At 36.5% G+C, this 27,567-nt stretch overlaps 1 protein-coding gene across 1 annotated transcript in view; it reads left to right on the top strand.

The window, feature by feature from the left end:
• Positions 1–27,567, top strand: part of LOC136877768 (golgin subfamily A member 6-like protein 6) — a 229,152-nt gene that overhangs the window by 160,224 nt on the left and 41,361 nt on the right. The window contains exons 17-19 of the mRNA XM_067151973.2: positions 23,307–23,420; positions 23,509–23,604; positions 24,117–24,143. Coding sequence (XP_067008074.2) covers positions 23,307–23,420; positions 23,509–23,604; positions 24,117–24,143 — 237 coding nt within the window. The remainder of the gene's footprint in view (positions 1–23,306; positions 23,421–23,508; positions 23,605–24,116; positions 24,144–27,567) is intronic.

The following is a 27,567-nucleotide window of genomic DNA, read 5'->3' as shown; positions in this document are numbered from 1 at the left end:
TCTCCAAGCAGTGTTAGATGTAGTTGTTCAACTATTTTCTCTTAGTGCAGGCAGCGCTTCACAGCTATTTCAATTAGAGTTAATTGCACTGCAGTGCAATGTTCTTCTTAAAGACTGCTTTCTAATGTCACAAAGTTTAGAAGAATTTTACAGTGGCTTTCTGCAAGAAGAAACCCCCTTTTGTATAAACATGCATGTAAAGTTCTGTCAATGTTCAGCTCAACGTGCATTTATGGGCATTTCTTTTGTGGTTCTCAAGCTCACCAAAAGTAAACATCATGCAACGATGAGTGATAGAAACTTGTGCAATTGTTTAAGAACAGCTGTGTCCAGAAATATTGTACCAGATTTGGAGAAGAGTGTTTGCTCCAAAACTAAAAGCTCATAAAAATGACTGAGCAAAAGTCACTCAAGTTCTGTATTATTTGTTCATATTGGTAAAATTTTGTTGAATTTTCCTCTGAAATATGTTCAAATTTCAGTTTGAATAAATCACATTATTCTTTACTTACCACTTGATTTAGTTTCCTGCATATTCCATACATCGGAGTCCCTTTCGATTTGTATGTGCGGTTTTTTTATTATGGCAAAACAGCCCTATCAATATGATGTTAACAAACCCACAAAAGCTGTCGGCCACTTGACTGCACATACGTATCTAGTTAGCGCAGTCTAAACATCATCCGTCTGTCTCAGGTCTCCTCGCCTCCACACTGTAGTGGTGGTAGGGGAAGGAGTGCTAGTCTGACTGCCCAGTGCTCCCCGAGCGCGGGCACGCTCTCTCGGAGCGCAATGACTGGATGTCCCTGAATTATTTTATTTGTAAAGTAAATGATGGATTATTTGAAATGCTACAAGTCATTGACTAAAATAAAAATGATGGGAAAGGGTCATTTTGAAATTTCCAAGCTATCGTGGTTAGTCTCGCCTAGTGATGATAGCCACTTAATGTTATTCATGCTAAAAGAAGTCCCACACAAAATTAATAATATGTTTTCCTTGCAAATGATGGTGTTGTTACAGCCCTATGTGTAATTTTACTGATTACTTGTTAAAAGAAGGAATTTGTAATTGAATAAAATATTTCTCAGGTAACTGTAATTCAGCCCAATAATTTTTTTTCTTGTACTCTTCCCATCACAGTCAGTCAAGCTGGAGTTGTTCTTCCACTTCTCATTTCATCCATGTAACTTCTGCTGTTGACAACAATTTTCTTTTGATGATAGCGCTCTGTCCACTGAATTTTGCTCAATGGGACTTTGAGACAAGACCAGATACCTCCCAATGAATTTATGCCTGTACATGGTCATATAAGTTTCTGCTTTTGAAACACTACACAATAGATGCAAATAACTTTCTTATTTTTCTTATTCATATCTATCGTCAATTGCATATGTCTTCTTTATGATCCTGCAGCAGTGGTTGTTGATTGAGATCCTGATAAAACATTTGCTGAGAACACAGCTTCACTATTTGGGATGCTGGTTACGTTTGTTTACTGTGAATTAGATTTTGGATGAACCTGACCAAGAGGCCACTCAGTCCTTCTCGACTGCTGTATTCTTATAATATGTTGCCCTATCCTAGGCCCTGCTCCATCCAGTAGGAATGCCCTATTTGGGCAGTTATATTTCATTCACATTTCTCAGTCATCATTATTCTCACTAAAACGGGATTGAAGTTATTTTCTCTCTACCCTCCAAAAAAAGAATAGAGCATTTTCTCCACACAATCTTAACTGTAGAGTTTTAACGCACCTATACTAGCATTGCTTCTGTCTAGCATGACCCACCAGGGACCTGGATCATTGTTCATGCCACACTGAAAAGCAGTTGGCTTGGAAGAAATTTTACCACCTACCTTCTTCTTCTTCATCTTCTTTATTAATTACTTTTTTTAAAAATTCATAATCAATTTCGGCCAGCTATGGACAACGTAAATAAATCTTCATAATTTCAGTTTTCTTTGGTGCCAGTATCCCTTCATTCTCTTGCTCACAGCTTTTTTCTTTTCAGCCATCCAATGTTGTTTTTTCTTGGTCACAGATTTTGGCTCTAGGAACCCCTCATATGTGTGTATCTTGTTTCTGAAAGTGGTTCTCTTGTGGATGTCTTCATCCATGATGTTCATTTCTTGCATATCATTCTTGGTGTAAACAAACCATTCGTCAAAAGAGTTGCTTTTCCTATTGGCCTTGTTGGAATGGTTAAAAAAATTCTTTGTGAGTCTGTCATCAGGCATTCTTGAAATATGTTCAAAGAATTTAACCCTTCATTTGCATATTGTATCTGAAATCCTGCTGTATGTTGTATATACTTCTTTGTTACTGCATAATTGGTATGTGTCAGCACATTTTTTGGTCCGAGAATTTTTCTTAAAATCTTTCTTTCCTTCTTCTCAGTTTCTTCAATTTATTTTCTGGCTGTTAATCCTAGGCATTCTGAAGCATGCAGGCACTCTGGTTGGATTACTGTCTGATAGTGACGTAGTTTAGTCCTAATAGCAATCGCTTTCTTGTTATATGTGTTTTTCATAAGTAGGAATGCAAGCTCCATTTTTCTGACTCACTCGCGATTTCCTTCTTTATCAAGCCTGTTTCTGATCATGCCTTAACACCTGGTCATGATGTGTTTGTGTTATCCCTAACTTCCCTGCAAATCACACACCACACATAACGCTATCCTCCACCACAATAACACGCAGTTACCTACACATGGGAGATGCCGCCCACCCTCATTGGAGGGTCTGCCTTACAAGGGCTGCACTCGGCTAGAAATAGCCACATGAAATTATTAACGGAAATACACACAAAATAACTTTCACCATGGTTAACTGATCTGGATAGCAGGAGACAATAGAGAAATGAGACGACGTATGAAAGGTTGCTAGGAGAAAGCAACAAGGAACTTGTAATTGTGCCCTAAGATGTAAAAGGGACGCCATTTTAGCCCCATACTGGAGACAACGAATGGCAACAGCAAAGCATTACTCTCTAATGGTTCTCATAATAGGTAGCCATGATTCACTGAGGTTGTAGCCTGTATCACTGTTGAAATTATCTGGGTGTTTACGTATTTCAACCGCCTCCCTGATAATTCTTGGGGGATATTGCTTTATACGGTCAAGAACATCCACTTCTTGGAACTTGTAGGGGAGGAGTTAATAATGATCTGACATATCATATTGTCTGTACAGTGTGTTTAAAGTTTATCAGTGCTGCCCTATTGTCTTCAGTTCTTACACCTGAAAAATCAACAATAAATCACTATATTAACAATGGATAACTAAATCATATTTGATGACTTTCCCTATTTATTTTCATAACTTTTTTTTTACATCATGGAGGTTGTTAATCATTTCATTTGTACATTAAATTCTTTAGTTTGATTGAGCCATTGGTTAATTGAATGGTTGATTGATTTTGTCAATCATGAAGTAATTGATGAATCAATATTTTTGTTAAAACTTATGTACAGGGAAGTTTTCATGTCAGATGACACTGATGTTTTATAAGTTAAGAAGGCTTGGCCTGGAATGGAAGTCTCTTTATCTCCATAAACACATGTATGTGTCTGAGTATATATAGATTCCCCTCCACCTTGGGTCCAAAAATAACTCAACAGAAGATTCAAAAGGGGAACTCCTTTACATCCAGAATGTTGTGTTCTGCTGGTGGTAGTGAATGTTATTTTAAGGGGAAAACTGAGGAGAATAGTTACCCTAATGTTTTACTGCAGATCATTCACAACAAAGTTTGTTGCTGTTTGTTGATATTAAAATAGGATTATGATGTGCTGATAAGTGTATTGTTTAAGCATGGATTAATTTATACTTGTTTGATTGATTGGTTAGTTGGTTGGTTGGTTGGTTGGTTGGTGGGTTGGTTGGTTGGTTGGTTGGATGGTTGGTTGAATGGCAGGATGCTTTGGAATTGTTGGTAACTCTTAGCACCTTTATGTGGAGTGTCCTGAGTTATCTGTCTTTAGCTTGTTAGCTTGGGATTTCTAGTAGCAAATTTATTACATTTCATCTATCCTAACCTAGATACATTTCTAGAAAGACATTATAATTTTTGTCTTCTGGTTTGAGCTAGAGCAAATTTGTTACCCTCATTCATCTCAGACTCATCGCTGACTTTGACTGCATGAAAATGACTGAGATATGAGGGATATTAGTAATGCCATTCCTTGTGCAGCCTGTTATGAATGGTGTGAAAATGCATATCAAGGTGAAGAGCAGATTTTACAAATAACTAAGAATTGCTTACAAATCAGGTTTAGATATTATGCCATATAATTATTAAAATATTTTTTTTCTGGAATACGATATAAGACGGGTTATTTCTGAGATATAAGTTAACAACTTAATTTATACTTATGATTCTTTTAATATATCAGGTTTGCAACATTATTAACCAACATTATTGATTTTGCACCCAGTTTTTTAAAATTAATCTAAACTAAGCATTTCTTTCACTAATGACTGTGCAAAGTGATCCTAAATCTCCAGCTATTTCAATTTTAGTTTTATGGGAATTATTGTTCACTTCTCTTATAAATTTTACTTTCTTGTCCAGCCTGTAACATCTCTCTTTTACTTCTATTTGACTGAGAGCACACAGTTTTATTAGTAAGTACAGCAAATGTCAGATCTCAGCATCATTTTAATGTGTCTTGTTTTCGTAACCTGCTTACAATAAAAAAAGAAACTTGTCCTATGTCCCAAATATATGTTTCATGATCTTTCTACTTCAGCTTTATGCCGCACGGTCATAACCTTCATTAGACCACTGCACCCCTCCGATATCTGCAACTAAATTCCCACTGCCAACAATGCTGACTCTAATGTACCAGTATCGCATTTCTAATTCACCTGTATTTCGATAACAGCAGGAAATTCATATGTCTTCAGCATTCACATGTCTTCACTGTTATATGAAATCAACTGTCAAGGTTTATAATTTTCATGTTTTTTATTGATGACAACATAATTAATTATTGTAGATAAATGAGGTAATCCATCTAATCAATACACTATAAAATTAGTACTTCAATTTATAATCATGGTACTAGTTTTGACCTACTGATATTAGCTATATGGTCTTAAAACACTTAACAAACTAATCAACCATGATTATGTTATCTAATTTAATATCAATCTATTTTATCTTAATTTTTCACCAATTGCTTTTTAATTTTATACAAGTATTCAACAAATTATTTATCGATCTTCAAGACAGTGATATATATTTATTGAAGTATAGCAACAGATCATGATAATTATCAAGTGCTCTGTTACATTCTCAGGACTAACTAATTTTAGTGTAAGTTATATTGAATATTGGATCAGAACTATTTTCAAGTATTATGCCATCTATGTTTGTTTTATATATATATATATATATATATGGCCAAATAGTAGTATGGCCAACTAGTACCGTGATTAAAATGAATTGAAGTACTAATTTTATATTGTATTGATTAGGTGGATTACCTCATTTATCTACAAATCAACTGACTCTTTTAGTTAACCCTTTGAGCACTGCTTGGTATTACGGTTTTCCGACCGCTGAATACCAAGGCTATTTTCCATTTCTTGCAAGCTTTTGTTAGAGCACTCACAGTTCAATTATTATTGTAGGTAGAAACTTGAAATTGTTGTTATTTTTTTACTAATATGATTGCCTACATGGATAAAGCCTTACTCAATTAATTTATGACCTTTAGTAAACATTTGGCAGCCAAAACCCAAAAATATTAATTAAAAATAAAACAAAACAAAAGTTTTCATATTATTTCCACAAGTTAGGGTATACTTTACTTTCCTTTTGTGAAATTCCTCCCTTAAAAAAACTAAAATGAGTAATGCGAGTATTTAAGACCATAAGTAATTCATAATAAACTCCTTTTAATTTGAATGGAGAAATACTATGTACAAAATATAAATCAGGTAACACCAAGAGTTTCGTACAATGATAAACAACAATAAATATGGGTAGATAAACAAATAAGCACAATGTTGTTTTATGGTCTAAGGGCATCAAAGAAAATAACTGAAACAGGTAACACACAAGTTAGAATTACTATATTTTTACAAATACAGTGAAACTCGGTTAAGAAGTTCCCGCATAAGAAGTTTTCCCGCCTAAGAAGTGTGATATTCTTGGTCCCTTGATCAGTTGCATTTAGATATATGTATATTTTTCCTGTTTAAAGTGTTGTGTTGTAAATATATTTCCCGGTTAAACAGTTCAGATTTTAGAGCCCCTTGAGATAGAAAACGTCTGCTCAAAGCAGCCCATGGTTAGAATCCTCCAGTCTCCGCGCAAGTTGCAACCTGTGTTAGACTGTTCGCGTGCTCGCAGTGTGTGTCTGGTGTCACAGAACATGTGCGGGCCTGCCAAGGCCATATGACGTCACGCTATGACAACACGGACAGCAGATGCTCACTCTCACCTTGTGGAATCGAATTAAATCGAACCCATCAGTCAAAATTTCCACTCCACCGTTCCATCTAGCGGAATAGAATCGAACGGGATTCTACGTGGGAAACATAAAGCATGCAATGGATGGTTTGATAAAACTTTAATGCAGTAATTTGCGGGCCGCGACAGGGTGAAGTCATTAATCGAGGTGGCCTAAACATTAATTAAAAACCGTAAAGTGTATTTGTCCACAACATTACTGTTAATCTACCACAAAACTGAATATTCTAACCTGTTTGATTTTTCATTCCCTTGCTTATTTCCTTCCAGGCATTCTCTCTTACGTTGTTGTTGCAATAATACTTATGGGTCTTGCCATAGAGGAAATTATATTTTTGAACTAAAATGATAAGATTTTCCGTGTCCATTATTAGTGAGGTGAATAAAAACAACTTCCCGACTCTATGCAGTAAACAGCCAACTTGCCAGCAGCCAGCTGATACACATGCCACCACAGCCGGCTGAAAGATCCCGATCGTTTACGAAGTTGAACGAATGTTGACAGCCAACTGGGTGTTGGTGGGACGCACACAGACACATTGCAATACCACGTGTTGGCATAAAATTGAAAGTTATTTTTAATTTTACCTTTATACGAGCTAAACATTGTATTATCGTGTCACTCGTAATTATTACATCGCATTATTAGAACGTAGCACAAGGATGAGGAGACATGAAATGAAATTCTCGCGGGGAAAGAAACTGTTTATGTTTAGATGTGCTAGCGTTGCTACTGCGCCTTTATCACTCCCACGTAATACCCCAGATACTTTTCCATGCACTCATTTCTGCAACTTTGAACCTGTGTTTCTTTTCTTCATTACCTATAGCATGAAGAGGATTGAAGCGGGAAAATAAACTCAATACTGGCTTGGCCATGCGGTACTTGTGAAAATGCCAGAAACTACGCCCATTGCCGTGACAACCAGTAGGAATGCAGGGGCGATTTAGGCCTAGGTTCTAAGATCTCTAAGAATAAGTTGCTAGATTTCCCATTTGCTGCCGTTATCCTTGAAGCAGGTGTCAGGGATGTGAGGAAGATAGAAAGCACATGCTAACAAACTGTAGTACACGTCTTGTCTTTGTGTCTTGTAAGCCTAAGCTACGGATTGCCAAGAATAGTGTAGCGTCGTAATTAGTATGAATAGGAGTTGGTGAAGTTAGTTGTACTTGTAATATCAATGTACAAACTTTTAAAGTGAAAATGAGAGGAACTCAGAGGAAAGAGATCAAGCGAAAGGCACTAACAATAAAAGACAAAGTGGAGATTATAAGGAAAGTGGAGGCTTCCCCGTGTTGCTTTGGCAAAGGAGCTGGGGATGCTGCCATCTACTTTGAATGGTATTATAGCGAAGAAAGAAGAGATCTCTGCTTCTGCAGGGAATACTTCAGCAAATCTGTAAGGAAGTTAAATCTGAAAAGTACGATGAAATAGAACAAGCTCTGCTAACGTGGTTTAAACAGCAGCGAAGTTTAATACCTTTCAGTGGGACTATTGTGCAGGAGAAAGCCGCACGCAAATTAAGGGTACCTTTTACCACGTCGAACAGGTGGCTGGACCGCTTTAAAAATCGAGCTGGCATTGTTTACAAAACAATTTGTTGCGAAGCAGAGACTGTAAGTGCAGAGGAAAGGAAAGTGTGGAAGGAAATGGTTCTGCCTGCTAAAATAAGCAAACCTTGCAACATTTTTATGTAACTTAATATGTTCCCTTCTCTTATCAAATATATTTATAATATGGTATGTTCAATTATTCTACTTTATCTCTAAAAATATTGTCATGATAATAAAATTTTTATATTTTGGCTTTCTGTTAGCAGCTCTTATATATCGGCCTATTTCGGTATTGTTCACAAACAAGGAAATCTGTTGGCTGCGTGTTTCACATGTATTTCAAAGTACAGAATAAGTTTTTGGGCATTACCCCTTTTAAGAAGTTTCCTGCTTAAGAAGTTTTTTCTGCAGTCCCTTGAAAAACTTCTTAACAGAGTTTCACTGTAATATCAGGAAATAGATAAATGATTTCAGAAGAATCATGCACCTGAAAAAGAAATTCAATAGATATCTCGGATCTGCACTGATTTCAGCATTTTTTCTGCATTACCTAGAAGAATAACAACCCCTTTCAAATATCCTGAAATTGGAATCTTAACCGATGAACTCACAAAGTATTATTTGATGACCTTATATTATTTATCAGAGTATCACATGGTTAAATAAATAAATAAGATGATCCTGATTTTCTCAGCAGTACTCCCACAAATTGCAATTAATATCACCATTCTGAAATCCCTTCTGAACTGAAACTGCAGAATGCTATTTTTTACTAACTGAAAACGTTATTATCACTCCAAATATACATTGACTTGGAATAAGCTAAATTAAGTATGATTGCCTATGGAAACGGTATCTCATGCACACCAAGCAAGGACTTATAACAGCAACCTAGTTGATACTTGTGGTAAATCTATGCAGAAATATCAGTGGTCATGGTTATCGAAAACTTATCTTAACATTGCACACATATAATCATCATTCATTCCTTCTCAGTAGTCATTCGATGACTTTATAACCATTTGACATATGCTATTCATCAATGATATATATCAAGGAGCTTTTTATACCCTCTTTAATACATATTCGAAGACCTTATTTCACGTATCACTTACATGACTCGAAGACTTTATTCCAAAGCTCTGTTTATCCATGTTTATATCTTGACAAAGACATCCTACTGTATCAACATTGCATGTGCTCACCATATCACCAAATAAACAGTCCATTACAACATCCAAATATTTACTTGATGAAATTCATTCCCCAATTTCTGCAATCTTCAATTCTTTCAAATATAGCTTATCCTAGCATCAGTAGAATAAGTATATTTTATGAAGAACATCTTAAGCATCATTAATTCATTCAATATTTCAGAGATCCCTCATGATTATTATATCCGTAAGTTATAGCAATATTCATACACTTGTATGAGATTATATATTTTTAGCATAGAATCAGGTTATGCCTTGAATTTGGTCAAAATTCATGCAAAACAATTTCCAATTCAAGGTGGGTTCAATCATCCAATTATTTATAGAAGATTTAGTATCATCATCTGTTGTTAGTAATATAACAAGCATAGTATTATCTTGATGTCCAAAATTAGCCATGTTGTTGTTGGGTCATCAGTCCATAGACTGCTTTGATGTAGTTCCCCATGCCAACCGGCCCTGTGCTAACCTTTTCATTTCTACGTAACTAATACATCCTATATCTACTTTAATCTGTTTGTCATAGTCATACCTTGGTCTACCTCTGCCGTTTTTAGCACCTGCACTTCCCTCAAAAACTGTCATTGTACATAACAGTGTACATCTGTTATTATGCTGTTCGATGTATGCCATCCTAAAATCAATGGTACTGAAGACAATAAGATGCTGAGACAATACGGATGAGAATGGGAATAAGATATTATACTTCAGTTTCTGACCCTTTTATATCGGAAAGTCTGAACTCGTACATCACAAAGTGAATTCACATTCAACACTCTCAGTCTTCAAGATTCATCGCATATTACTTATTTACAAGGTTTTTTCCAACATTAATGTGTAATCTTGAAATGTGAAATTATGACATGGTCCTTTCAAATTGGCATTTTAAGTGAAAATGAATCTTGCAGCGTACATCATTCCTATGATTTCATTGACTGAATTCCTATAATGCACTCACATTATTCAAATAATTAACTTGTTAAATTATCCTGTTCCATCTTCCCCACTGTATGTAACTATCTCAAATGTAGGGAAATTCATAACTTTAATTACTGTACACATTATGTTCCTTCTATTTACTTAAAACCACATTCAGTGGGGTTGTCACTAACGTATTGCTTTCTTCATGAACTAGAGTCACTGTTCATACTTACCTGCTTTGCAGTCAAGACTTTACATTGTAACTCAACTGTCAAATGTCTGCCATGTTTGGTCCATCCATATGAAATAGTCATAACATAAACATAAAAATCCAATAATACTGCCTTGCAGGAAATTATCATAATATAAACATAAAGTTCCAATAATACTTACTGCCTTGCGAGAACCCCACTCTTAATCATTACACGATCAGGTAATGGCATACTCTCATTCTCTGAGTTCTGTTTTCTAGAAATTTAGCCACCCATTCAATTACTCTTTTGTCTAGTTCTATCCCTTATTTTTGTCAGTAGTCTCCCACGATCTACCATATCAGAAGCCTTGGATAGGTCAATAGCAATACAGTCCATCTGACGTCCTGAATCTAAAATTATCTGCTATATCTTGATGGAATCCTGAAAGTTCAGCATTGCTGGATTAACCTTTCCTAAACCCCATTTAGTAATTTTGCAAACGTGTCTAACATAATCAGAAAAAGTTCTTTCCCAGAGGTTATAAGCAAAACATGTCAGGTTGACTGGCCTGTAATTATCTGCTTTATGTTTAGCACCCTTTTCTTTGTACACTGGGGCTACTATAGCAATTTTCTATCCGTATGGTATAGCTTCTTCATGCAGACAGTAATCAAATAAGTACTTCAGATATGATAATATATATCCCAATCCATTGCCTTTCATATATCAAAATTTAATCAATTCCAGCTGCTTTTCTAGCTTTCAGTAGTACTTCTCTAATATCAGTCACCTCCTCTACCTGGACATATCATTATGTCCAACTGTTTTTACAAACTGTTGACTAAATACTTTAGCATTCTGTAAATCCTCATTTATACACTCCCCTTGTTTGTTAATGATTTCTCGAATGTTCTTACTGGAACCTGTTTCTGCCTGAAAATACCAATATATACTGTATATCCCTCCATTTTTCACTAAAATTCGTATGACTGCCAATTATGCTTGCCATCATATTATCATTGACTTGATTTTTTTTTGTAAATTCAATTTCATAGTAAGTTCCTTGAATCTCTCCTTACTTCTGCAACTATTCCTAACTCTATTTCTTTCCAACGTGCACTTCCTTAATATCTTCATTTCTTTGTTATAATATGGTGGGTACCATTACCTACCACTTTTAAAGGTACATACCTACTTTCTCACTCATCAACAATTACTTTAAACCTATCACAAAGGCAGTTTACATTTTCCACTGTCCACAATAACTTCTCAACTATAATTTTATCGTGTAATGATTAAGAGTGGGGTTCTCGCAAGGCAGTAAGTATTATTGGAACTTTATGTTTATATTATGATAATTTCCTGCAAGGCAGTATTATTGGATTTTTATGTTTATGTTATGACTATTTCATATGGATGGACCAAACATGGCAGACATTTGACAGTTGCGTTACAATGTAAAGTCTTCCCTCTTTTATCAGCTGTATGATACTGCTTAATAGTCCTACTTTTATAACCTTCCTTTCTCTGACACTTATTTTTAACTACCATACAACTAAAACAGCTTCGTAATCACTTATATTATCTATCACTTCTGTTTTCTCTATAGCTCCTTTCTAGTTTATCAGTACCACATATTCTTCCCTCTAGTTGGTTCCGTGTTTTTCTGATTCAGCTGTCCTTTTTGGATTAACTTATTTAGCATCTGTTAGTCATGCTTTCTAGCATTCGTGTTAGCTTACTAGTTAACATTTGGTAATTTGAGATCAACCATAACAATTGCATTCCTTGTATGTCGTTCCCTACATATCTGATTATCTTATCAAATAATTGCCCATCAGAATCACCTCCTCCTGGTCCATACGCCTCAAAAACATCAAGTTGCCTATTATCTTTTGTGATGAGCCTTACAACTATAATTTTATGTTTCTTATCCTTACCTTTTTCATTCCTTACTGATTCTTATTTCACCAGTATGAACACCACCCCTTCTTTTGATTCCATCCCGTCTCTATGATAAACACTCCAGTTCCGGGAGAAAATTTCCTCATGTATAATGTCTCTTCTCATCCATGATTCAGCCCCTATTACAATACCAGATATTTATTGATTGCCACCTCAGTAATTTCCTTCAGTAATACTTGTGGCTTGTGCAGCAATGCTGCAAAATAATAATAATAATAATAATAATAATAATAATAATAATAATAATAATAATAATAATAATAATAATAATAATAATAATAATAATAATAATAATAATAATAATAATAATAATAATAATAATAATAATAATAATATTATAATATATAATATGACCAATTATTATTATTATTATTATTATTATTATTATTATTATTATTATTATTATTATTATTATTATTATTATTATTATTATTATTATTAGCGTATTCTCCCAATAATGGAAGACGTTAAGCAAACAACTCAATCAAGCTTTCTTTGGGTTCTTCTTGTTCTTCCAATAGGCTTTCATTCTCTCTGAGAAGGATTGTTTACATTCTTCCGACCATTTCGGTCTGCACTGTTTTTGCTTTGGTTGCTCTGATGTAACTTCCCACTTGTTGACTTTGTGTCTGAAGGTGTCTCTTTCTAAAATGTCTGTTGCACATATGTTTGTGTTTTTGAGGTCCTTTCGAAGTTTGTCCAGCCAAGGTGTTGAATTCTTAAGTGAGCTAACATAATTTAATATTCTTTTTGACAGTCGATTTTCTGGTAATCTTGTGAGGTGTCCAAAGAATTTCATTCGTCTTTTCTTAATGTCAATTTCAATGTTTGAAACTTTTTCTGTTGTTTTGATTGATTGTAGCCTGTAACCATCTTGGGTATATCTTGCTCCTAGGATTTTCCTGATGATCTTCCTCTCTTGCATTTTTATTTCTTCTAATTCTTGTTTACTGTTAAGTGACAATGTTTCACTTGTGTAAAGGACTGTTGGTTTTATGACTGTGTTGTTATATATATATATATATGACCAAATAGTAGTATGGCCAACTAGTACCGTGATTAAAATGAATTGAAGTACTAATTTTATATTGTATTGATTAGGTGGATTACCTCATTTATCTACAAATCAACTGACTCTTTTAGTTAACCCTTTGAGCACTGCTTGGTATTACGGTTTTCCTACCGCTGAATACCAAGGCTATTTTCCATTTCTTGCAAGCTTTTGTTAGAGCACTCACAGTTCAATTATTATTGTAGGTAGAAACTTGAAATTTTTGTTCTGTGCCGAATTTTTGTCTGTCCTGACGTGCATTTTTTGTTGTAGATGTCTTGAACTAACCCTAATGCCTTCTTGACTTTTTGGAGACGGTTTTGCTGTGAGATCTTCTCAAGGCCTGTCGGTTCGATGAATTCTCCGAGGTATTTAAAGTACAAGACCCGGTCGATTTTACCGTATTTTGTTCTCAGGCTCGTGATATCTGTCTTTGAACAGAAGAATTTAGTTTTCTCAAATGAAATCTGTAGTCCCACTTTTTCTGCAGATTCCTTAAGTATCTCAAGCTGCTTGATGGTAGTCTCCTCATCCTCTGTTAAAATCGCCAGATCGTCTGCAAATGCGAGGTATGGTACGTAGAGGTTGTTTTTGGGAAAGCCCGATCAGATCGGTTTCCAAGATTCACGTTTCTTGAGTTCCTTCTCCCATTCTTCCATAACCTTGTCTAGGACGACGTTGAACAGAATAGGAGAGAGTCCATCACCTTGTCTCACACCTGTTTGAATGTCGAAGGGTTCTGAAATTTCTCCCATAAATTTCACTTTAGATTTTGTGCCCGTTAGTGTTTGTTTTATGAGTTCTAGGGTTTTGGGATCTAATCCTCTCTCTTCTAGAATTTGGAATAGTGAGGGTCTGTCTATCGAATCATATGCCTTTTTGAAATCTACAAATGTGCATACTGTAGGCTTTTGTCTGAGGGCTCGTAGTTTAAGTATGGTTTTGAGGTTGAAAATTTGTTCTGGGCATGACCTGTTTGGTCTGAATCCTGCTTGAAATTCTGATAATTTGGGTTCTAATTGTTGTTGTGTTCTATGCAAGAGACAGGCTGATAGTATTTTGTATGTGACTGATACAAGTGAGATTCCTCTGTAATTGTTTACGTCTAACTTGCTGCCTTTTTTATGTAGTGGATGTATTAGAGCAATCTTCCAGTCATCCGGGAGCTTTTCGGTTTGCCAAATGTTTTGGATTATTTGTGTAATTTCTCTGAGTGAATTTGGGCCTAAATTTTTCAGAAGTTCAGCTACAATTCCGTCTTCCCCTGATGCTTTGTTGTCTTTAAGTTTCTTGATATGTGAATAAATTTCTTCTTGAGTTGGTGATGACGAATTTTCCGGTATGATTTCTGGCTGTACTTTCAGGAATCTCTTTTTGGGTTCTGGACAGTTTAAAAGCTGTGAAAAATATGTAGCTAATTCTTGACAGTTTTCCTTGTTTGTCAAGGCTAGTTTACCATCTTGCTTCCGAAAGCAAAGGTTCTGTGGGGAATATCCTTTAATTTGGTTCGCAAAGGTCTTGTAGAAATCGTGTGTGTTGTAATTTTTGAAGTTGTCTTCAATTGATTTCAGTTGGACATTGACGTATTTCCGTTTATTTTGTCTTAAAATCTTGGATACATGCTTCCGAACTTCGAAGAATTTCTTCTGTGTTTCTTCTGATTTGTTACAATTGTAGTTTTGAAATGCCTTTTTCCTTTCTTCTAGTGCAGTCTCACATTCTTGATTCCACCAAGGATGTTTTGGTTTCTTGCGAAGAGGGATTAGATCCTTCGCCGTTTCGATGATTTTAGTCTGGAAATTCTCCCAGCTCTCTGCAGGTCGTTTTTCCCATTCTTATGAAATTTTGGAGTCCTTGATTTTGTGTAGATCAAATTTTGGAATCACCGATGTTTTCCTGTTGAATTTCCCTTTGGGTGTGAATTTAATTTTGATTCTGCTTAAATAATGATCCAAATCGATGTTAGCACCTCTGCGCACTTGCACATCGTGAATTTCCTTTTGGTAATCATATGATATTGCCACATGATCAATCTGAAATTCTCCTAAATGATGGATGGGTGATCGCCAAGTTTTTAGCTTTTTGGGATTCTTCCGGAGTGATGTTGACATAATTTTGAGGTTATTTTGTTGGCATAACTCAATGAGGCATGTGCCATTTTTATTGGTGAATCTGTGGGCTGGATAGTCTTCCACTGTCCTCCTGTATTTGTATTCCCTGCCAAGCTGTGCATTGAAATCATCAAGTAGAATTTTCACATCATTTTTAGGGATTTTGGCCATTTCTGTTTCAAGTTCTTCCCAGAATCTTTCTGTTTTTTCAGGCTCCTTTTTATTGTCTCCATTTGTTGGTATATGCACATTAATAAAGGTGTATTTTTTGTTTGTATGCCTGATTCTTAAGGTCATAAGCCTATTGTTGATGGGTTTCACCTCTATTACTGAATCCAAAACTTTTTTGTCTACACAGAAGGCCATTCCTAACAATGCTGCTCATTTACCAATTTTCTTGTTTGTTCCACTTTTGAAGAGCCTATAATTATTGTAATCCATCATTTCTGAATTGGTAAAGCATGTTTCTTGTAGGGCCAGAATTTGGATTTTCTGCTTTGTAAGTTCTGTTGTGAGATTGTGCAGTTTTCCTGTTTGAATCAGTGTCTGAATGTTGAATGTGCCAATGAAAGTGTGAGTCTTTCGTGGAAGTTTATCAGAGCACTCCGACTTGCTCTCTCGTATTCGCCCAAGCTCCCCAGAATCCGAATGCTTGGTTGCCACTTTAGAGTAGGTGGATTGTCCACCTGGGGTAATTTTGTCTTTACTTGTACGAGTCATGTCTGCTTGTAAGCAATCTTCTAGCTTTCGCTAGTGGTGTAGAACCAGGGATTGTTAGTTCCTGGAGCATATTTACAGTCGCACCTCTGGTGATCAGACGCTGACCACTTGCCGCTTGCTACAAGTCATTACATAAAATCAGCTTCATGGTCCGTATCGCACTTCAATAGATTCACAATTAAGTATTTATTTATTTTCCACCTAGTCGATACAATGATTGCTTAATGCAACTTTTAATGGTCAAAAGTGGTACATGTTTCGTATATTATCAACATCTTCAGCCACATAACACTGTTTAGATGAAAAATATATAAAATTGACAAAGTAATGCTTTAGATGAAGTGTCCTTAAAATTAACATAAGATTGACAAGATTAAAACAAACAAATAACTCAAGAGAAAATATATACAGTAAATTATTTCTACAATAGAAAGCAGTCGTCACAAGTGTTTCCTTGACGACTGCTTTCTATTGTAGAAATAATTTACTGTATATATTTTCTCTTGAGTTATTTGTTTGTTTTAATCTTGTCAATCTTATGTTAATTTTAAGGACACTTCATCTAAAGCATTACTTTGTCAATTTTATATATTTTTCATCTAAACAGTGTTATGTGGCTGAAGATGTTGATAATATACGAAACATGTACCACTTTTGACCATTAAAAGTTGCATTAAGCAATCATTGTATTGACTAGGTGGAAAATAAATAAATACTTAATTGTGAATTGCTACAAGTCAGACGCAAAGTGGATTTGATTCGGTTCTTCCACCCTCTCTGCCATTGGGATATGTCCTCTTCTGCCGTCAAGGCCGTCGACCATTTCTCTGTTTACCTCAGTTGATCCGCGGGTGCTTATTTGGCTAAGCCTTATTCACACCTGTCCTGCATATCTACAGGAGCTTCCCCTATCAGTCATGTGGGACGCGCCGTGTCGGGGTTGAGGGCCCCCACCCCAGTGTCTTACGCAGGGTTAATATACAAATCAATATACTAACATTTCTGCAAGGGGACAACCATGTAGGCACGGCTCATCCTAAAGAGACATAAACAGAGCTACGAGTGTTTCAAAGGCTAGATCACAAAGACCAACTGCAATTTTATATTATAATTATAATAATAATAATAATAATAATAATAATAATAATAATAATAATGATAATAATAATTTTTTTTTACAAGGGATTGTGGAAAATCTTCAAAAAGACACTTGTGAATGGTCCGCACTCCACAAGTGTGTGGGATTCTTACCCACTAAAAACCACACACCCTTTTCCCACGATGTGAGTCATCACCCCGGAACCGCTTTCGTATTACTTCAGGGTGATATCGTGCTTTGTCTTTCAGACGTCTTCTTTCTTCATTTCTCCTTTACGAACGTTCGTATGCTTCCAAATCCTTCTTCTTCTGATGAAGGATATCCTCCACATGTACTGCCACGTGATCCCAGGATTCCTGGTTTCGCAGCATCATCGAAATAACATTATCTGTTGTCAATTCTCCTAGTTCAGTTTTCATACATCTTCTCTGAATTGTCAAATGGCCGCATACAAAAAAGGTGTGATATACGTCGTCAATATCATCGCAGTATATGCATGCTGCATCACTTGCTCTGCCCACTTTATGCAGGAATTTCCAGAAATATCCATGTCCTGTTAGAAGCTGCGTGAGGTAGTAATTTACTTCACCATGGGCCCTTTCAACCCAGTGAACTCTGCTCAGCTGTTTTCTTACAGGTTCCATTATCAAAGTATCAAATTGTATATACTGTACAGTGAAATTTTGATATGACACAGTGTGGATAATAATAATAATAATAATAATAATAATAATAATAATAATAATAATAATAATAATAATAAAATTAGAAAATGATGTAGAAAAATCAGCAATCATACCAAAACTTGTATTTTTTTCCACAGACCTTCTAGTTGGGTGCTTCAAAATGAAGGATTTGCTCAGTGAACTCTGCTCAGCTGTTTTCTTACAGGTTCCATTATCAAAGTATCAAATTGTATATACCGTACAGTGAAATTTTGATATGACACAGTGTGGATAGAAAACATATTGTTGTATATGGAGTTATTATAAAAAGGGATTTAGAATAACTTGTTCTCTTTTCAATTGGTAAATACAATTACATTTGAAAACTGAATCACATTAAGTACCTGCCACATCATATCATTTAATTCCCACTAATATGAAGTTTACGACAACAGAAACACACAAATACAGAATTACTATACCTTAAGTATGTCTAGCAGAGTGCACCCATATTGACCATGTTATTTTAATTTCTCACACATAATTGTTGTTCACAATATGCAACACTTCAGTACTGTAAACTACTGTCATCAAATAAATCTGAAATGGCAGTCTTGTTTCTCATTCTTCTTCACAGACAGAGAAAAACACAAAGACCTCATTGCATCAAGATTCACTGCTACAATTACAACAGTCCTTGGAATTGACAACAGTGTGTCAGAATGGTATAATGAAGGGGATATTTTAGTTTTAAGTGGCTGTCCAATAGCTACACTATTGTTGTTTAAATCCTTCTGGTAAGCAGACTACGTAGATCTTCCTGGAATTCCATAGCCACCAATTTCCTGAGTTGCTCAACAAATCCACCCCTCAGATGAAATGAAATGTCGTATGGCTTTTAGTGCCGGGATATCCCAGGACGGGTTTGGCTCTCCAGGTGCAGGTCTTTCTATTTGATACCCGTAGGCGACCTGCAGATATATTAGAAGAAGAAGAAGAAGTTCAAACAGTCATCAATCAGATGAAGGACGGAAAGGCAGTGGGACCAGATAAAGTAGAAGCAGAGTTCTTAAAACTGATGGATGAACATCATGTAAAATGGTTGACCAAAATTTTCAACCAAATTTATGTATCCGGGAACATTCCATCGGAATGGCTCAAATCAGAGTTCATCACCTTGTCAAAAAAGCCAAACACAAACCAATGTGGAGATTACCGCACAATAAGCTTGATGAGTCATCTCTTGAAAGTGTTCTTGAGAGTGATACACAGAAGAATATACAGACTGTGTGAAGATCAGATAGCCCCTAATCAATTTGGGTTTATTAAAGCAGTAGGTACGAGAGAAGCTTTGTTCAGTGTGCAGATGTAGAGATGTAAATAAGAATGTATTTGCTTGTTTCATAGACTACCAGAAAGCCTTTGACTGTGTAAAACATGAAAAATTGATGGAGATTTTGAGAAATATTGGAATGGAGGAAAGAGATCTGCGAATCATCAAGATGCTGTATTGGAATCAAACAGCGGTGTTGCGTGTTGAAGGAGAACACACCGAAAAAGTCAAAATCCTGAGAGGAGTGAGGCAGGGATGTATCTTGTCACTTGTACTATTTAATTTGTATTCAGAATACATATTTAGAGAAGCCTTGGAAGATATAGAAGAAGGAATTTTGATAAATGGAATGAGATTAAACAACATCCGGTATGCTGATGATACAATTATATTTGCTGATACTATCCAAGCGCTACAATCACTAATGGATAGAATTGTAAGAGTCAGCAGCCAATACGGGCTTGAAATAAACACCGCAAAGACAAAACTCATGGTTATAAGTAAGGAAAATATTTCCGGAATAAACTTGGTTATAAATCAAAAGAGTATAGAAAGGGTAAAACAATATTCATACCTTGGAACGGTAATAAATGAAGACTGGGATTGCTCACAAGAAGTCAAGGTACGCATTGGAAAAGCAAAAAGTGTGTTCCAGAAAATGAGTAATGTGTTTAAAAGCCACAATCTAACTTTAGGGACTAAAATCAGACTTCTGCACTGTTATGTATTTTCTGTTCTTTTATATGGTGTAGAGACATGGACCTTAAATAAAGACACAGAGAAGAAGCTGGAGGCCTTTGAAGCATGGCTTTATATGCGGATCCTGAGAATATCTTGGACCCAGAGAATGACAAACGTGGAAGTAATGAGAAGGATGAACACAACACCTCAATTGATCAAGATAGTGAAATGCTGAAAGCTGCAGTATCTGGGACATATAATGCGCAACACAGATAGATACAACCTACTCCAAAAAATACTCCAGGGAAAAATGAACAGCAAAAGAGGTCCTGGAAGAAGACGAATATCTTGACTTGACAATCTTAGAGGCTGGTGCAATATGTCATCAGTTGAAGTGTTCCGCGCTGCCACAAACAGGACGAAAATAGCCATCATGATCGCCAACATCCGAAACGGATAGGCACCGAGAGAAGAAGAAGGCGACCTGCAGGTCGTGATGAGGATGAAATGATGATGAAGACAACACATACACCTAGACCCTGTGCCATTGGAATTAACCAATTAAGGTTAAAATCCCCGACCCGGCCAGGAATCAAACCTGGGACCCTCTGAACCGAAGGCCAGTACGCTGACTGTTCAGCCAACGAGTCGGCTACCCCTCAGATAAGTACACAGCTATCAATACTCTTTCTAGCTACACTTACACAATGGGAAAGTTAAGTCTTCATATGGCAGTAACAGATGTTCCTGATTACTTTGTGCTTGGGTTATTATAGTACAAGGAGGAAAGCCCATCGCCAGAGTCTGAAAAGGCAGTCGTAATAGAGAGATTAATTGTTAATGAGAGTTTTGCTAAATAAAGTGGAATTTTACCTTGAATTAGTGGAATTAATGCTGGGACCAGGATATATTATTGTTACAGAGGGCATTTTATCATTGTATCATAATCGTTATACATAGATTTCACTGTATATGATTGTCCTAACTTCTTGCTGTAGTAAATATTTTATGTCTGCTAGCCCTCCTGGTGGCCATAATTGTTAAGAGGTGAAGTCCTTATCAGCGGCGGCTTTTCAGGTGAAGTAGGGCCACTTCACCACTTATTTTTACCATAATGAATTACTTAAATTTATTTTTCTTATGACATTTGTTGGGTTTACGGAAAGAAAATGTTTTATTGTATGGCGTTTAGAGCACCAAGAGCTCACATCACTTGATGAGAACCAGGGGAACTTACGAAAGCGCCGGCTGTCGGCCACAGTAAGGCGCGTGAGACTGAGTGAAGACGAGAGATTCCGCAGCTGCCTCTACCTCCCAAGTGCTCTCTCCTAGCGCTTGGCCTTGGCAGTTGCCATGACAACCGTGACATCACCCGCGTACTTTCCACATAGCAGAATGTGCAAGTGAAGTTGTCGGAGGATCGGAATGTTTCGTCTTCCATGCGTCATCCTGTGTGAAGTATGAGTACTTACACATCTTGCTTCATTTGTAGTGTTGTGCTGTTTTATTTAAACATGTAATCTATTTATGACATAGTGTGTATTTTATTATAAACACCATTTTCACGTTGGAGAAACGAAGATCAGAATGAAGTTCTACGTTTTGATCGCCCTACTGAATCACTGCAGATTTGTGCTACAAAAGAAGTGAAACATTCCGGTAAATCTTACAATCTTAGTTTCAAACGATCGTAGTTTAAGGAATTTCCATGGTTGTGCTCCTCTCCAGCTCTACAGAAGTTGTTTTGTTGGACCTGCTTGCCTTTTATCAATAAAAATAACATTTGGAATAAAGAAGGATTTTCAGCCCTTTTGAACATAACACGTTCTTCACATAAGCACTCAGACTCTGCATAACATATAATATGGCAGCTAGATTTGAAGACATTGGAAACAAACCAAAATACGATCTCTGATATCCTGAAGGAAAATGCCAGACTGTATATTGTAACTGTACAGTTCAATAAAAAATGTACATTTAAATAGGTTTTTCCTTCAATTGGTAATTGATGCAGTGCTCTATTTAAGTAAGCAAGAACTAGCTTATCGTGGTCATGACGAAACATTAAATTCAATAAATCGTGGTCATGTGCTGGACCCTCCGCCAGTCACAATTACGAGGTACGAGTACAAAACAACCAAAAAAACACTTAATTCCTAAATCTTGTCCGCCTCTGTGGTGTAGTGGTTAGTGTGATTAGCTGCCACCCCGGAGGCCCGGGTTCGATTCCCGACTCTGCCACTAAATTTGAAAAGTGGTACGAGGGCTGAAACGGGGTCCACTCAGCCTCGGGAGGTCAACTGAGTAGAAGTGGGCTCGATTTCCACCTCAGCCATTCTGGAAGTGGTTTTCCATGGTTTCCCACTTCTCCTCCAGACAAATGCCGGGATGGTACCTAACTTAAGGGCACGGCCGCTTCCTTCCCTTGTCCTTGCCTATCAATTCCCATCCCTGTTCAGTATAGTAGGTGAGCCCGCCTGAGCGAGGTCATTCTCCCCAGTTGTATCCCCGACCCAATGTCTCACGCTCCAGGACACTTCCCTTGGGGCGGTAGAAGTGGGATCCCTCGCTGAGTCCGAGGGAAAAACCAACCCTGGAGGGTAAGCAAATAAAGAAATAAAGAAGTTCCTAAATCTGTCGCTTGAAACCGAACGGGTTATAGCTCTTCACCATACTTTCCAGCCACGAGCCGCCACTGGTCCTTATTGTCCGACAACATGGTTTGCCAGTATGAGTCCCATTGGTGGAAAGAAAATTTTGCTATGAAAATGTTAATGGGCAGGGTAGAAGTGATGGTATACAATTCCTAATCACTAGATTGTGTGCCAAAGGCCTGGATTTAATTTCAAACCTCTCTGCAGTGCTCATATGATGCTGTTGGTGATAATTCATCCGTCAGTGATAATTCATCCATTGAAATGGGACATCAAACCTTGAGCAGACTGTTTGGTGTTATTTGACATGAGTAGGCTATATACTAACACAGGGTTTCACCCTCTCCCTACCTTATTATCATGATCATCACACAATACATAATATGCGGTCATCATACTGGACTTAAAAACATAATGATCCTGGTAACAAACTCCTTGACCAAAGACTGTGCACACAAAGAACCACCAGCGGACTTGCATTCAAGTGCCTGGGTATTATAATATACACATACACCCATGCCTTTTATGTCTGCCAGATGGATCCTCAGAAAGATGCCTCTAAAAGTTGCTTCACTTGATTTCAAGCATTTTTTAAATTTTCCTAGCATTTTCCATATGGACTTCAGTATCATAACTAATTTTAAGTTTTAATGTTCTTAGACAATGCAGTTAGAGGCACTGTCCAAGAACAGTGAGGAACAGCAAAATGAGGTAGAAAAGTTGAAACGTGAAGTGAAAACTCTTCAGTCAGCACTAAAGGCCAAAGAGAAAGTGGTAAGTAGTATAGTAATTTCAGAGTTTAATACATGTATCTGGTTGTGTATTTCATACATGTACCATATTCATTACATTTATTTTTCAGACTGAGGACCAGAAGGAAGAGTTACAGATCCAGCAGGAGACATTAGAAATGGCTCAAAATGAGCTAAAAGAATTACAGAACAAGCTGAAAGAGTTGGTGAGTAAGGTATTTCATTTTATCTTTGATTGGGGACATTCAAAAGATGTTTGTAATTTCAGTATGGTTTGATTTGCCTCATACGGTATTAATTGTACGTTAGATGTATTAATAGATGTATATCTAGACCTCTTCACCATGCAAGTGTTTCAATCTGTATATATTGTACAAGTAAATATTATTTTGCAAACAAGAATGAATTAAGAATATGAAAAATCTTTGGTACTTGTGCTGGAACATCAGATTTCTTGAGTGTAATATTATCTGCCAGAACAGCTACTGATTTGGTGTCCCACATTCACTTTAATTGTGTAATGTGTTTAGAGTATTTTACCAACATAGATAATATAGTGTAATTCTCTCTCTCAGCCCTGTAATGAAATCTCATATATAAAAAAAACTGTCTATAGCCTGGAAAGGTTTGATAGGAAGTCACAAAGGTATAAGAACTATTTATTTTATTTCATCTTCTTGTGCTTGGGTCTCACTGAGGTGTATCTCCTTTTTTCTAGCAAAGGTTGCAGGATGAACAGGAAAAGGTTTGTATCAGTAGCCCTAATGTTTGCACAGAAATAGAGATCAAAATGAATGTAAAAATATTTTGCTTTGTAGTTCACTCTCTTTTCCATGATATAGTAACAATATTCATATTGTATTCTTTGGCTTCTGCTAACACAGTATTTGAGATATGTGTGGTAACCATAGATCTCGAGACAGATTTACTTGTGCAACTTTTTTTCCTTCATTTTTCTGTACATCTAATCTCTTCATTCAAAGCAACAAGCATTGTTTATATTTATGTTAACCTGCTAAGCTACTTTTTTATTTTATTTTTCTAACACCAAGAATGTGGAAAACCTAAAAAATCTGAGTATAAAAATAGGAATGCTTTATTAGATAATTAAAACTACTTGTAGTTGGTTGTTGATTTCAAATTTATGATAGGAAATGCTGTAAAATAATGGGTAAGCTGTTATTTGCTGAGAGATAGAGGAGAAGAATGATCTGCAAAGATAAGTTATTCCATTTTTTGTGCTAAAAAAAAAATGTGCAGATATTTTCTTATAGTCATAGAGAGAAATATTACTTTTTCCTTTGTTTACAAACTAATCACGTATTCCTTATACCTGAATTTCTCCCTAGGTTGTTGCTTATTAATGTCCCTATACTGGTCTGATATAGTTCTCTGCCATGCCAACCTATTCTGATCTAACCTCTTCATCTCTAAATTATTACATTCTACATCTATTCGAATCTGTTCGCCATGATCATGTTTTGGCTTACCTCTACCATTCTTACTTCCCCTCCACTTCCCTCCCAAAGCAACTTAACAAGATGTGTCCTATCAGTCTAGCTCTTCTGTGGTCAAAGTTCTCCAAATCCTCATATCGATTTGATTCAGTACCGGTATCTAATCATTTATGATCCAATCCACCTATTTTATCTTCAACTAAAGAAGAAAGTCATCTAACTCTCCAGCTACTTCCCGCCAATATACAGGCAGGCTGTTACACTCGGTACGACCAGGCGAGTTGGCCGTGTGGTTAGGGGCGCGCAACTGTGATTGTGATCTGATCTATCCGTGCTTCGCTACGGGATTCTCAGAAAGACTGACTTGGTGGTTTTCCTAACTGAATTCAACATAGGTCATTACAAAAACGTCAGTAGGAATGCAGCAATTGAAAGCAATGTTATCATATAAAATACTCGATCAAATGAAAAACCGCACACTTTCTCACTTTCAACGAACAATACTACGGTGCCGATCTAACAGTCCAGAGTTCCAGAGCTGGAATAACCAGGTCCCAGACTGCTGTGAACACTCCTCTGTCATTATTCTGTTAAATATGCACACTACTCATTCCAATCAGTGCCTCAGAGTAGAGATTGAATAGCTCGAATGCTATGATGAACCAGTGTGTTACGTACCAGTAATATCAGAAAATGAATGAACCAGAGGAATGGCATGCTAAAGAAGAAAGTTATCTAACTCTCCAGCTACTTCCCGCCAATATACAGGCAGGCTGTTACACTCGGTACGACCAGGCGAGTTGGCCGTGTGGTTAGGGGCGCGCAACTGTGAGTTTGCACCCGGGAGATAGTGGTTTCGAACCCCACTGCCAGCATCCCTGAAGATAGTATTCTGTGGTTTTCCATTTTCACACCAGACACACCAGGCTGTACCGTAATTAAAGCCAAGGCCGCTTCCTTCACACACCTATTCCTTTCCTATCCCATCGTCGCCATAAGACCTACCTGTGTCGGTGCATCGTAAAGCAAATTTAAAAAAACCTCGGTACACTGCAGTAATTCTATCTATTGGGGATGAGTGGAAACAGAAGACAAAAAGCACATTACAACAAACAATGGTCAATGTAATGTTATTGTTGATAAAGTTTATGAGCTTTCTATATTGCAGGCCTTCACATTAGTTTTCTTTCGACTCTGTAATATTAGGGCGTCTTACAAAATTATTTATATCGTAGAATATAATTCCTTATTCTCAGACTTTACATACCAATTTTCACTAAATTCTGTTTACTCATTTTCTCATGACTCGGCGCTGATATGGACATAGTAACAAAAATCCAAATTCATGAATATCTCTGTGATTATATGCGGTACGGTAACAATGTATAAGACATAAGTGATCGGAAATTTAATAACTTCTTACATAACTACTACTAACTTACGACATAACTAAAGTTATGTTAGTTATGTAGTATTTATCAATACGACCACTAATAACATAAATAACTTATTTGAGAATTATATTTCAGGCCTTCCCCATAACTACCATTTCACTCAGCGTGAATAAAATAATTTGTAGCCTAGATTGTAGTGGTTCATCACCCAACTTTACATACCGATTTTCATTAAATTCTCTTCAGCCATTTTCTCGTGATGTGTGTAGGCTACAGACAGACAGACAGACAGACAGACAGACAGACAGACAGACAGACAGACAGACAGACAGACAGACAGACAGACAGACAGAAATTACAGAAAAGTAAAAAATGCATTTCCTTGTTACTGTGGACATGACCGATACAAAAATACCATTCTTTTCAAATTCTGAGCAATGTACAGACAAAACTCTTATTTTATATGTATAGATTACATTTCAGGCCTTCCCCTAAACTACCATTTCACTCAGTGTGAATAAAATTATTGATGGCCTAGATTATAGCGACTTATTCTCCGACTTTGCATACCAATTTTCGTGAAGATACGACCACTAATATAATAAATATTTGAGAATTAAATTTTAGGCCTTCCCCTAAACTACCATTTCTCTCAGCATGAAAATACAATTATGTACAGCCTATATTGTATCAACTTATTTACCGTCTTTGTCTACTGATTTCCATTAAGATACGAACACTAATAACATAAATATTTGAAAATTAAATTTTAGGCATTCCCCTAAACTGCCATTTCACTCAGCGTGAATACAATTATTTATGGCCTAGATTATAGCAACTTATTATCCCAACTTTGCATACCAATTTTCATTAAGACACGACCACTAATAACATAAATATTTGAGAATTAAATTTCAAGCCTTCCCCTAAACTACCATTTCACTCAGCGTAAATAAAATAATTTGTAGCCTAAATTGTAGTGGTTCATCACTCGACTTTACATACTGATTTTCATTAAATTCTCTTCAGCCATTTTCTCGTGATGCATGTACACTGACTGACAGAGCAAATGCAACACCAAGAAGGAGTGGTCAGAACTTTATGCCAATTGCAGGGTAGACTGACGTCACTGAGGTATGCTCATGATGTGAAATGCGCCGCTGTGCTGCACACGTAGCGAACGATAAATGGGACACGCGTTGGCGAATGGCCCACTTCGTACCGTGATTTCTCAGCCGACAGTCATTGTAGAACGTGTTGTCGTGTGCCACAGGACACGTGTATAGCTAAGAATGCCAGGCCGCCATCAACGGAGGCA

Source organism: Anabrus simplex, chromosome 7 (genome assembly GCF_040414725.1).
Source record: "Anabrus simplex isolate iqAnaSimp1 chromosome 7, ASM4041472v1, whole genome shotgun sequence".
Lineage (NCBI taxonomy): Eukaryota > Metazoa > Arthropoda > Insecta > Orthoptera > Tettigoniidae > Anabrus > Anabrus simplex.
This window is presented reverse-complemented; position numbering and strand designations above follow the sequence as displayed.